We start from the raw sequence: 13,310 nt of genomic DNA, 5'->3' as shown, positions 1-13,310 counted from the left end.
TCCCGAGCTTCTAAGGAAGCCATCGGATTTTCAATTCTGCTAACTTCTAAGTCTTGGACCTGGTCATATCTAGTAGTTTTAAATGGTTTAAAACTCAGTTCGTGCTAGGTTTATTGACACCTTGTGTTTTTTGCAAAAAACATTGGTTAATCAATTTTACTAACTTTTGTGTTTTGGACCTGGTTGTATCCAGGATAGTTTTGTACCTGGTTATATCCAGGATCTTTAATGATTTAGAACTTAGTTCGTGCTAGATTCATTGAAACCTCGTGTTTTCCCAAAAGAAAAACCTCGGTTAATCAATTGCTCTAGCTTCCAAGTTTTGGTCCTTCTAGGGTTGTATGCCCCCCAAGTAATCAGAAAGTGAACTTTCTTAGTTGCTTCGGAAAAACGCTATCACACCAACTAATACATAAACGAAACTATATGAAAGACAAGAGATACAAAATGATTCCTTTATTTCTTAAGCAAACAACTTTTATAACTAAGCCTTACATAAACGGGTGGTATCATCATTGATAATACTTCTTTAGGTGCATAGAATTCTAGGTAATTTGAAGGTTCGCTCATGTACGACCTCCGCTATTTGATAGGGTCCTTCCCAGCTCGGACCTAAAGCACCGTCTTTGGGGACCTTGTTTGCTAAAAAGACCCTACGGAGTACCAGGTCACCCAAACCAAAGATACGCCCTGACCTTGGAATTAAAATAACGAGTGATTTTTTGCTGGTAATGTGCGAGCTGTAGCTGCGAATCCTCTCATTTTTCATCAATTAGGTCGAGAGATGCACTGAGAAACTCATCATTCCGCTCCTGGTTGAATGTTGGGAGCCTGTGCGTGGTTATCTTTGTTTCAATGGGAATGAGGGCCTCACTTCCGAAAGTTAGGGAGAAAGGGGTGTACCCCATAGAAGTTCGGTGGGAGGTTTAGTACGCCCATAGTACCTGCGGGAGTTGCTCAAGATAGACTCCCTTGTCCTCATCTAACCTTTTCTTAAGGCTTGCTTTTAGGGTCTTATTCACGACCTCGGCCTGCCCATTGGCTTGTGGGTAGGCAACCGAAGAGAAACTTTTAATTATGTCGTGCCTCTCACAGAACAAGGTGAAGAGATCACTATCAAATTGAGTTCCATTATCCGATACAATCTTCTTGGGCAGTCCGAATCGGCACACAATATTCTTGACTACAAAATTGAAGACTCTTTTTGAGGTGATTGTGGCCAGGGGATCGGCTTCTGCCCACTTCGTGAAATAATCAATGGCTACCACCGCATAGCGAACTCATCCTTTTCCCATGGGAAAGTTCCTATTAAATCAATTACCCATACTGCAAATGACCATGGGGATGAGATCATTTTTAGTTCAACTGGTGGAGCACGGGCGACTGTGGCAAACCGCTGGCATTTGTCACACTTTCGGACATAGGAGATGGAATCCTGTAATAAAGTGGGCCAATAATATCCCTGCCTTAATATTTTTAAGGCCAATTTTTCCCCCCAGAATGATCCCCAAAGAAGCCTTCATGCACCTCCTGTAAAACAATTTTGGCCTCCTCTGGCAGAACACATCGTAGAAGAGGCAAGGAATGGCCACGTTGGTACAAAGCTCCATCCATGAGTGTATACCTTGGAGCTTGATAGAGTATCCTCCTCGCATCTTTTCATTCATTAGGAAACTTCCCTATTGTAAGATACTCAACTATGGGGGTCATCCAGGTTGGCCTAATGTCCATCGTCTCGACCTCCATCGTGCTTCCTGCCATGCTTGGGCTCTCCAAGAATTCTATCGGTACTATGCTCAGAGTCTCGGCTTCTTTGGAGGTAGCGAGTCTTGCCAAAGCATCAGTGTTTGCATTCTGCTCGATGAGGCCATATTCAAATTTTGATAGCTCTTTCATCACTTTCCACGGTAAGCTTCCATCTTGGCCCCCCATGCCTGGTATTCCCCTGACACTTGGTTTACCATGAGCTGGGAATGACTATAGCACTAGACGGCCCTGTACTTCAATTCCTTTGCCACTCTAAGCCCAGCCAACAAAGCTTCGTATTCAACTTCGTTGTTGGATGCCTCAAACCTGAACTATAGCGCAATCGATGCCCTTCTAGAGAGATCAATATGATCCCAGCTCCGGAACCGTTCTCGTTGGATGAACCGTCCATGAATATTCTGGATAATGCCTGTAGCGGTTCTCTCAAAAGCTCTTCCTGAAATCCGATGCATTCAAGCATGAAATCAGCTAGGGCTTGGCTTTTGATCGTAGTCCGTGGTATGTACAGTATTTTGAACTAGCTAAGTTCGATTGCCCATTTTAAGAGGCTTCCCGATGCTTCAGGTTTCTGCAATACCTACCTTAAAGGTTGGACGGTCATGATGTGGATTGAATGGGATTGGAAGTACGACCTAAGCTTCCTGGAGGCTAGAATAAGGCAGAACGCCATCTTTTCCATTAAGGGATACTGCGATTTAGCTCCGAGAAGTCTTTTGCTTATATAGTATACTGATTTTTGAACCCAGTCTTCTTCCCAGACCAGCACGGCACTGGCTGCATTTTCCGTAACAGCCAAATAAAGGAAAAGAGGCTCCCCCGCGTCTGGTTTAGAAAATACTGGTGGCTCGGCCAAATGTGTTTTTAGATTTAGAAATGCCTGCTCGCACTCCTCAGTCCATTCAAACTTCTTATTTCCTCAGAGCAGGTTATAGAATGGCAGGCACTTGTCAGTGGATTTAGAAATGAACCAATTAAGGGCTGCCACTCTTCCAGTCAGACAATGGACATCTTTACGTGACCTGGACAAAGGTATTTCTAATAACGATCTGATTTTGTCCTCTATCCCCCTTGTGTTGACTCTGAATCCCAGAAACTTTCCAGATGCCACTCTGAAGGTACACTTCTGGGGATTCAACCTCATGTTATATCTCCTTAAGATCTCAAAACATTCCTTCATATCAGGAACATGGTTATCAGCAGTCTTAGATTTTACCAGCATATCATCAACATACACTTCCCATTTTTTTCCCGATCTGATCAGCGAACATTCTGTTGACCAATCACTGGTAGGTAGCCCCAGCGTTCTTCAGCCCAAAGGGCATAACTTTATAACAGTAAACATTCATTGGAGTCATAAAGCTAGTATGATCCTGGTCTGCAGGGTTCATCACGATCTGGTTATACCCAGAATACACATCCATGAAGGACATGAGCTCATGCCCTGCAGTGGCATCCACCAACTGATCAATTATTGGCAATGGGAAGCAATCCTTAGGACAAGTTTTGTTTAGGTCGGTGAAATCGATGCAAGTCCGCCACTTTCCATTTGGCTTTGGGATCAGAACTGGATTGGCGACCTGGATTAGATATTTAGCCTCATGAATAAACCCGAATTTTAATAGCCGAGCTACTTCTTCTTCCAGGGCCTCAACTCGGGTTGGACCTAGATGCCTCTGTTTTGGGATTTCGCAGGCACACTTTTATCCAAGTTCAGGGTGTGCATGATCACACTCGAGCTTATCCCTACCATGTCTTCATGAGACCAGGTGAAAACATGTAGATTTCCTTGTAAAAAATTTATTATCTCCGCCTTCCTGTCATTGCCAAGATTTTTCCTGAGCTTAACAACTCTCGATGCATTTCTGGGATCGATGTTTACTTCTTTGAGATCTTCAATAGCTCAGAGCTCAGATCTATCTTTGCCTACTCGCAGATTGATATCATCACTCAAGGTAGTACTGTAATGCCCCGAATTCTCTGATGCGGTTTAATGGCGGGATTAGTAGGCCGGGAGGGCCGTACTTGCTTAATTATGCCAGTAAATGATATTATGCATGTATATGTGAATTATATTAAAATATGATGTTTAATACAAGCATGCGGGTCCACATTTTAATTATAGGGGTGTGGTGGTAATTTGGCCCACTGAGGGTATAATTGTATAATTGTATGCATGTCGGTGATATGTGTTGAGACCACATTATGATGTGGGTTTGTTCGAGCTATTCGACATGAGACGATCTTGGAATATTGGTTAGCGGTTTAGTCACAACAGGTTTAAGACCGGGGCTTGGGTTGAGTCTCGGGGTAATTTTTAATGATTAGAGCATTACCGGGTATTAAAGGGTAACGGGATGTGAATTATTGGTGTTTGAGATTATTGAGAATAGCGGGAATTGGAGAGCGTTAATTATGATTAACGAGATAGGAGGAGAGTACCAAATATGCCCTTGGGAGCCTTTAGAAACTGTTAATTGACCTAGGGGTAAAATGGACATTTCACCCCTAGGATAGATATACTTAGTGTTGGCTGAAAGAAGAAATTGAAAAACAGAGCATGCTTAAGAGTTCTCCCGTACCTTCTTCTCTTCACCTTTCTTTGTGGTTTTTGAAATCTTGAGGATTCCATCTTGGGAAGCAAGCCTTGGAAGTTTAGGAGTGTGTTCCACCATTGAAGAGCATCATAAGCTGAGCTTTGGGTAAGTTTCTAACCATGAAATTCTCTGGTTTGCCCTGTTTTGGCTTTATTTTGCAGTTGAGATTTCTAGGGTGAATTCTTGGTTTTGTTGGGAGTTTTGGCTAGGGTTCCTATGCTTGTGATGTTTGGGGTGTGTTAGGATGGTTTTTGGGTTCATTTGGCATCAAGAATGGGATTTGGAAGCTTGGGAATCGGGTTAGAATCGAAGGAGTTGAAGAAGGTCGGTTCAGGGGAGATTTGGTCTGGAGGTAGCGCTATAGCGCCCACCCTAGGGCGCTACAGTGCTCCTCAGGAGGCTTTTTGGCATATTGGTGGTTCTGAGTATAGCGCTGGGGCGCTAGGGGTTGAGCGCTGTAGCGCTACCCTGTACCTTCTAAGTCTCGTTTTGAGTGTTTTTAAGGGTTTTTGACTTGGAGTTTCAATCCTTAAAGCCCGGGATCGAATCTACTCACCGTGTGGGCATGTTTCAAGGTCCCGAGAGTGGTGCTTAGGTTAAGACCCTATTCATGTGGATTCTCATTAATGGAGGTTATCATTGTTTGTGATTAGGTAACCGCTAAGGAACTAAAAGATTGATCGTTCTCAGGGGTCGTCCTTAGTATATTTCTCGCTCGAACCTGAGGTAAGAAAACTGCACCCTGTGTATATGTGACATGCGAGTTTGGTATTGAGGCATGTTGATTGATAAATGTGGACATGGATTGCATATTAAATGATAGTGAATGTTAATTACCTGTATATGGCACTGACTAGTCAGGGACACTGACCTAAGAGTCAGAAATGGCATAGCGTCATGAACGTCGAGCCAAATGAAGATTAGATCTAATCGATATCAGTGTTGAATGGCTCTAGGGAACTAACACTGGACCAACCCTAAGGTCGATGAACTTATAAGCGCTTGTCTTGTCTAAGACCAGTTATTCAGAGCCAGGGCATATGGCCCCGGTGACTGTTTGTCACATGGCTCGGGAACGCTATTCCAAAGTTATTCACCATACACCTATCATATTCAAACTTATGAAAGGTTCTCTTATCAGTTAAGCTTGATGATCCTATCGTCACATGGCTAAAGGGTGCTGTCCCCATATTAGTGACTTTTGTGACTGTCACCTATTTATTTGGACTGTTGGTCCTGAATGGTTATTACAATCATTGTTGATATTATATCATGTTTTATTATGCTTTTCTTGCTGGGCCTTGGCTCATGGGTGCTATGTGATGCAGGTAAAGGGAAAGAAAAGCTCACCCAGCCTTGAGTGGAGAGCTTAGGTGGTGATGTGTACATATGGGGCCGCTTGACCACCACGGTCAAGGCGTTCTCAGAGGAACTAGGGGGTTTACCCTATTTTTGCCGCTTAGGTCGGCAGAGTTGTAAATTTAAAGAAGTAATGACTATTTTGTACTGAGAACAACTTGTAAACATTTTGATTAGCTCTGCAAAGCAGTTTGTAATTAAAATATCCATTTCTTTTTTAGTAGTTTTTCACCTTAACCTGTTAATTACACTTAGAGCATGTTTTTGACCAAAGGACTCGGGTAGCGGGTCAAATTTCCGGTCCACCATTCACCGTAACTGTTCTGGGGTAACCAGGGCGTTACAAGTACCCCTGCCACTGGCTTGCTAAGGTTCTTCCATTCCAGGAGCAGCCCTTATTTCCTGGGACTCCTCGCCTTCGTGTTGTATGGCCATCGTTTGCTGCCCGGGTTGTGATTTTCCCTTCATGGAAATGATGTAGCATTCCCTGGCAGCAAGGTAATCGCCTCAGACAGTGCATATTCTCGCAGATGAGAGGAACTTGATCACAAGGTGGCGGACAGATGTTATGGCTTCGAATTCCATCAACGTAGGTCGGCCTGAAATTGCATTGTATGCGATCAGAAAATCGACAACCACAAACTTGAGAAGCTTGGAGACAATCTGTGGTCCATCACCTAGGGGTATCACTAACTTGATTGTTCCGATAGCTGCCGATCCCTCACCAGAAAACCCATATAGCATCATGGAGATTACTTTCAGCTCAGTTACGGACAATCCCATTTTTAATGTGAACCTGAATAGTAGGTTCACAGAACTTCAATTATCCACTAGTGTCCTCCTAACCCTCCAATTTGCAAGCTAGACGGTTATGACTAGAGGATCGTTAGGTGCGAATTGGACATGGCTAGCATCTTCTTTAGTAAAGTTGATTGATTATTTTTCCAATCGTTGTTGTTTAGACAAACGTTACCCCGGGACAAACTCAACTCCATTATGAGATCTAGGCTCATTGATGTATCTCTTTTGGGCATCTCTGCTTGTGTCGGCCAGATGAGGGCCTCCGGAGATGGTTGTTATCTCTCCCCCTATTATTGGAGGAGGGGTATCCTGATTCACCTGAGCTCTGGTCTGATTTGCTGGGGCCTCCGGAGCTGGTGGAATGTTTTGTCCCGCGAGCTGACCGGGAGTTATTCAGTTTCGGGCATACTGAGCCAAAGGTCCTGCCCTGATGAGTGTCTCGATCTCTTCCTTCTCCCTTTGATTTTTTAAAGGCTATGGCTTCTTCCATGGAAGGCAAGCAGAATTCGTTAGGAAAATGTGCTCTCTAGTATCCGTGAGCTCAACATAAGTCGTATAGATCGACTTAAACTTCTCCATGGGCTTGTTTTTCTTTAAACCGCTCTGACCGCCCTCACCATTTCCCTTCCTTTTGTTACTTCTCCCTTGGCTATTCTAGGTAACGGTTTGAGTCGTAGCTGCAACATCCGTTACCGCTCCAACGGGCTAGGTAGGGACTTGGCTGGTTCCTGCAATGGAAGCTCGAGCTTCTTCCAAGTTGATCCACCTTGATGCCTTGTTCAGGAACTCATCCACGGTGTTCACCCCCTTTCTTTGGAGTTCTTGCCATAGGTCGGCCCCAACGAGAATTCTTGTTCTCATCGCCATTAGCTTAGAACTTTCATCTGTGTCTCTAGCTCGTTAAACAACATTGGCACACCTACTCAGATACGTTTTTAGAGGCTCTCCGGGCTGCTGCTTTACATTTTTGAGGGAGTCCACCTTAATGCGAGCCGCCTAAGAAGCCCGGAATGCCCTCTTGAAATCAACGTAGAAACTTTTCCAATAGCTGATAGAATGTTTCTTGTACTGTTTGAACCATTGTCTAGCCGGCCCGACCAGAGTCGAGGGGAATACCAGGCACCTTAGCTCGAGTCCAATATTGTGGGCCATTATCAAGGTGTTGAACATTCTCGAGTGGTCAGATGGATCTCCATTTCCATCGAATTTTGACAGATAGGGCATTCTGAAACCCGGCGGGTATATTGTTGCTACGATGTTTGGGGCGAAAAGTTCGAGCTCATCTCCAGAGTCATTAGTCTTTTTCCTTCTCTCAAATGAGGCTTTTCATTAACTCCTCCATCTGGGCTAACCTTTTGAGGGTTTGGTCCTTGGTTCCCTGGTTGTTATGGGGTTGTTCAACAGCTCCCATTCAGTCGTACGTGTTTGGCGAGTTATTGTCCCTCCAAGTTTGAGCTTGGTTTGGTGGGACATTCCCATTATCATGTACTTTGGAAGGACCTTTCTCGTGGTGAGTGCCACTGACTCCATCGCGAGCTAGATTTCTCCTTTGTGAATTTAGGTGATCTCGTAGATCGGTGTGTGGATCAACTTGAGGGCTCTGAGCCGAACTCAGCTGATTTCTCAAATCTGCACTGTTCCTACCACTTCGACGGCCCTCCGTCCAATAACTTCCATTAGAGAAACTTAGAGCTCGCGGTTGAGGATGAGGATCTGGGATATTTCCTCATGCCCGTGGGGCATAAGCAGGGGCAAGGGGAGGAGAATTTCTCCTACTGTTCCCATAGGTAGGAATGTTTCACGTAGAACGAGGTGGCTTAGGATGCCTTATGGGCGACAGGGGATGCCTAATTGGCGAGGCAATTCTTGTCTTGTCAGAATGTATGAAATTAACTCGCGGTCGCTCTGCTCCGCCATTTCTAACTCTCTGTGTCTGGCAATCTGATTGTAACGCAGGAGGGTCGACTGGAACATGCTGTCTATGCGAGCTTGCCCTAGACCTTCTGTGTGGGTTCCCATGGGTGCTTTCAGGCACATTAGACAGTTGTACTAAACTTAGGGTTGAGGTCTTAACCGACCGGACGACTTGCCGATGGCCCCTGGGAGGGTCATCAAACGGAATTTATTGGTGATCTTGCGCCATGGGCATAGAACTCGGGGTCGAGGTTCTAACCGACCGACTTGGCCTGGGTCGTCTATCCCGGTGGGACTTATGAGTTCCACCTTGCCTTTTTCTGACATTAACTTCGGTTGAAAGAGGGGTAGCCGAGCCAAAACCTCCTCGATTTGCTTGTTTTCTTTGTCCAAATGGCTCCTTAACTACATGCTTTCCAACTCTATCGCAGTCAAGTAATCCGGGTTCGGATTTGGCGGTAATGACGCTGAACTCCCAGTGTCGCCGTGGCCCGTCGGTTGTTTTCCTTACCGTTGCTGGATCTCATGGTTTTGCCCATCGGAAACAGCAGTATGGTGAGCCTCCTGCCCACCATGTTGATCCGTTTCATCATCGTTTCTCGAGTGAGTAACCACCATGATGAATTTTGATCTAAATCTTTCACAATAGCACTAATCTGCAGCTCTCTATGAAAGCACCAAACTGTTGACGCGATTTTTCGCCAACAATGAATTATGAAAATAGCTGGGATCACTACTACAAAAACACCCTTTTAGGACACTTGTTTAGGGCACTCACCCAGGTGCGAGTCCTAAAAACAAACTCCTGGACTTTTTAGGACTCGTGTTGCGAATCTTTATAGAATTTCTTTTAGGGCTTGCGGAGTGAGTCCTAAAAACTATGTGTGTCCTAAAAGTTTGAGTTTTTTTTTAAACAAAGACCTCCTAGACTTTTTAGGACTCGCAGATTTTAGGACTAACATTGCGAGTCCTAAAAACTTATGCGTGTCCTAAAAGTTTGAATTTTAAAAAATTTCAAATTCCCTCCAATTTTTTTCAACTAAAATTGCGAGTCCTAAAAACTTATGTGTGTCCTAAAAATTTGAATTTTAAAAATTTCAAATTCCCTCCAAGCTTTTTAACTAAAATTACAAGAATGTTTTTAGGACTCGTATAGCGAGTCCTAAAATAATGCTTTTTGGACTCGCAAAACTTATGTTTGACATTTGAATTTTAAAAAATGTCAAATTCCCTCCAATTTTTTTAACTAAAATTAGAGGAATGTTTGCGAGTCCTAAATGAATGTTTTTAGGACTCACATTGCGAGTCCTAAAGACTTATGTGTGTTCTAAAAAATTTAATTTTAAAAAATTTCAAATTCCCTCCAATTTTTTTTAACTAAAATTATGAGAATATTTTTAGGACTCGCATTGCGAGTCCTAAAAACTTATGTGTCCTAAAAGTTTGAATTTTAAAAAATTTAAAATTCTCTCCTATTTTTTTAACTAAAATTTTACTATTTATTACTTCACAAAGAAAAATATAACACAACATCCCATTCTCTCTCTTTCTCTCCTTACTCTCTTCCCCCATTTCTCTCTCTATCTCTATCTCTCTCTCGCTCTCATGAACTCCACAACCAAGCCACGGACGACGGCGCTCCGGCCACCCCCCTCCTACATGCGCTGGCGCAATGGACGCAGAAGGTCGGCGACCTTCGACCCCCGCGAGCCCAGCCCCTCATGTGCACCCTCTGTCGCCTAAATTCGTTTTAAGTTACGGTTGTGCTATTTTTCCCAAACTCTTCCGAGTGTTTTCCAACCGCCTCGAGCCACCACGACCCAAACGAACACCACCAATGCATTCCTTGTGCTTTGGGCATCATAACCCACTAAAGGATTGATCATTTTCTCGAACCACCACCGTGGGGTGGTGGCGCTGCCATTAATGTTGGAACTTCGGCAGGAGCTTTGGCTATTAATTAATTTTTTAAAAATTGAAAATAAGATTTTTTTAGGACTCGCAAAAACATTCTTTTAGGACTCACAACGCGAGTCCTAAAAACTTACTTAAAGGCACTCGACGAGATTTTTTACGACTCGCTGCGAGTCCTAAAAAACCTTAGTTTTTAAGGCTCTCAAATAGAGGACTCGCGCCCCGCAGGTCCTAAAAAGCCTTTTTTGTAGTAATGGATGAATTAGTGCTTAATGGTAAACCATAACAAGAAAATGATACTTCAAAACACTAGAAATGACGAAATATCAAGAACACTCGTCCCTTTTTACATGGTTTGAAGGTTAAAATCCCCCTAGTCCACGAGTCTGTATTATTACAGTTTATCTCTCTCTAAATTTTGACAGAGTTTTTGCATTACAGAGAAAAACAACCCCCCTCTCCCTATCTCAGGTCATAGTTTTTATAGAGAATATCCCTGGATAGGCATTGGGGTCATCACATGAATCCAAATCCCTCGTGTGACCTATCTCACACTAAGGATAAATATTACAATTTATCCTAACGTATGGTTTAATAATTAGGTAAAACTAATCATGGGTTATCAGGGATAATAGGACATGTGATGTTTGATCACTCGCGATTATATTACGTGTCTGGGATTTCAGGGATTTGTGGACATGTAATGTCTGACCATGCACGTCTATATAATGTATCCAGCTTTATAAAGATCCAGAGAAGCGGCAGATCTCTAGCGCAGCCCGAGCTGAGTGTAGCATTAGCTCGTATCTCGAGTGCTATGCTTTATAAACATTCCTAGTTCATGCCTATCGCTTTATATTCATCAGCTCATGCTATTTACCTGGGGAATCGTGCTACCTTTACAGAGGAAATATAGACTTGTGGATCGTTTATTACAGTTCTGGGCTAGCCAGCTGTATCCAAGCTGACTAAAAGACTCGTGTTGAATTTTAGGACGTATAATGTATAAAGCACCTTGGTTGTCACAATATAATTCGACTGGTTCTTCATGAACTTGTTTTAGTTCCTTCAATACAGAAATTAACCAAACAACCTCACAAGTGGCATTTTCCATTGCTCTGTACTCGACTTCAGCTAAAGAGTGTGAAATCGTTTGTTGCGTTTTACTTTTCCAGGATATCAATGAGTGTCCAAGAAATACACAAAAACCTGCAGTAGACCGTCTAGTGTCTTGACTTGCTACTCTATCTGAATCTGTATAAGCCTTTAGCTTAACCTCTGAACTTGCTGGAAATAAAAGCCTCAAACCATGACACTCTTTAACATACTGAAGAAATCGTTGAGCTGCTTGCATATGAGGAATTCGAGGTGTAGCAAGGAATTGGCTCAATTTGTTTACAGAGTAAGACAAATCGGGTTTGGTTATTGTCAAATATTGCAGCTTCCCAATCATCTTTCTATACAGCTGAGGGTTATCAAGTAACTCACCAAATTCTTGACTTAATTTCAAGTTCGGTCCCATGGGAGTATTAATAGGTTCGCAGCCCAAATATCCAAAATCATCCATTATCTGCAATGCATATGGCCTTTGAGATATAAAAATTCCTTTTTCAGATCTAGCTAATTCTAAACCAAGAAATTACCATAAGTTACCAAGATCTTTCAGCTTGAATCTAGCATTTAATCTTGCCTTTAATACCTCCACTTCAGCTAGATTGGTGCTAGCTATGATCACATCATCTACATACACTAAAAGAGCAATAAAGATTCCATTAGTATGTTTGATGAATAATGAATGATTAGTAGCTGAATGTATAAAACCCTCTTGAATCAAAGTCGTCGAAAAAATTTCAAACCACTGTCGAGAGGCTTACTTTAAACCATATAAAGATTTTTGTAGCTTGCAAACAGGATTAGGTGGCAACTCCCCCTTAGGACTATAACCTTGAGGTAGAGTCATAAACACCTCTTCATGGAGCTCACCATTCAAAAAAGCATTATTAACATCTAATTGGTGAAGAAACCAACCTTTAGTGGCAGCAAGAGCAAGAATAAGGTTGACAGTAACAAGCTTAGCAATTGGAGTGAAAGCATCATTATAATCAATACCTTCTTATTGAGTGTATCCCTTGGCAACCAATCTGGCTTTATAACGTTCTATAGAACCATTCACATGGTGTTTTATCTTGTAGACCCACTTGCACCCAATAACATGTTTATTAGGAGGAAGACTAATAACTGTCCAAGCCTGATTCCTCTCAAGAGTAGTAAGCTCATCACCCATAGCCAATTCCCATTCAGGTATCCCAATTGCTTGATGAAAATATTCAGGTTCACTGTGACTAGAGATAGTAAGAATAGTTGCTTTAAAAGTTAGAGATAATATTGAATAATCAAGAACTTGGGAGATAGGATGTTTAATGACATGAGAAAGATCCTATGATAAAGAAGGAGAAGCATCAGTAGACAGAAAACAATGATATTCATTTAAGTATGGTGGTTTGCGAATATTTCGAGAGGGTCTAGAAGAAGGAGGAAGTGGCTAAACTGAAACAGAAATATCACAGGAAGGAGAAACAAAATTAGGATCTGAAACAATAGGAGAAGTATTAGTAATCTCAAATAAAGAAATCAAAAAAGGCAGCATAGAATGAGAAAAAAATGAGCAAAATCATAAGGTAAATGTGCACTAGAAACAAAGGGGAAAATATCTTCATGGAACTGAACATCTCTAGAAACAAACACACGGTAAGTGTCTAAGTCAAGCAACTTATACCCTTTCATACAAGGAGGATATCCAATAAAAGCACATGAGACAGCCCTTGGAGAAAACTTGGATCTATGGCTAGGAAGGGTGGAGGCATAAGCTAAACACCCAAAGGCTTTAAGATGGGTGTAAGATGGAGATTTCTTGTGGAGAACTTCAAAAGGAGATTGGTGTTGTAAATTTGGAGTAGGAGT

At 42.5% G+C, this 13,310-nt stretch overlaps 1 protein-coding gene across 1 annotated transcript; it reads right to left on the bottom strand.

Annotated features, from left to right (window-relative positions):
- Positions 1 to 11,211: 11,211 nt before the first annotated feature.
- Positions 11,212 to 11,916, bottom strand: LOC133796182 (secreted RxLR effector protein 161-like). The gene has a single exon (XM_062233662.1). It carries the CDS (start codon positions 11,914 to 11,916, stop codon positions 11,212 to 11,214), a length of 705 nt encoding a protein of 234 aa, XP_062089646.1.
- Positions 11,917 to 13,310: the final 1,394 nt, after the last annotated feature.

Source organism: Humulus lupulus, chromosome 8 (assembly GCF_963169125.1).
Source record: "Humulus lupulus chromosome 8, drHumLupu1.1, whole genome shotgun sequence".
NCBI lineage: Eukaryota > Viridiplantae > Streptophyta > Magnoliopsida > Rosales > Cannabaceae > Humulus > Humulus lupulus.
Note: the sequence above shows the minus strand (reverse complement) of the source record. Positions and strands in the feature narration are given on the sequence as shown.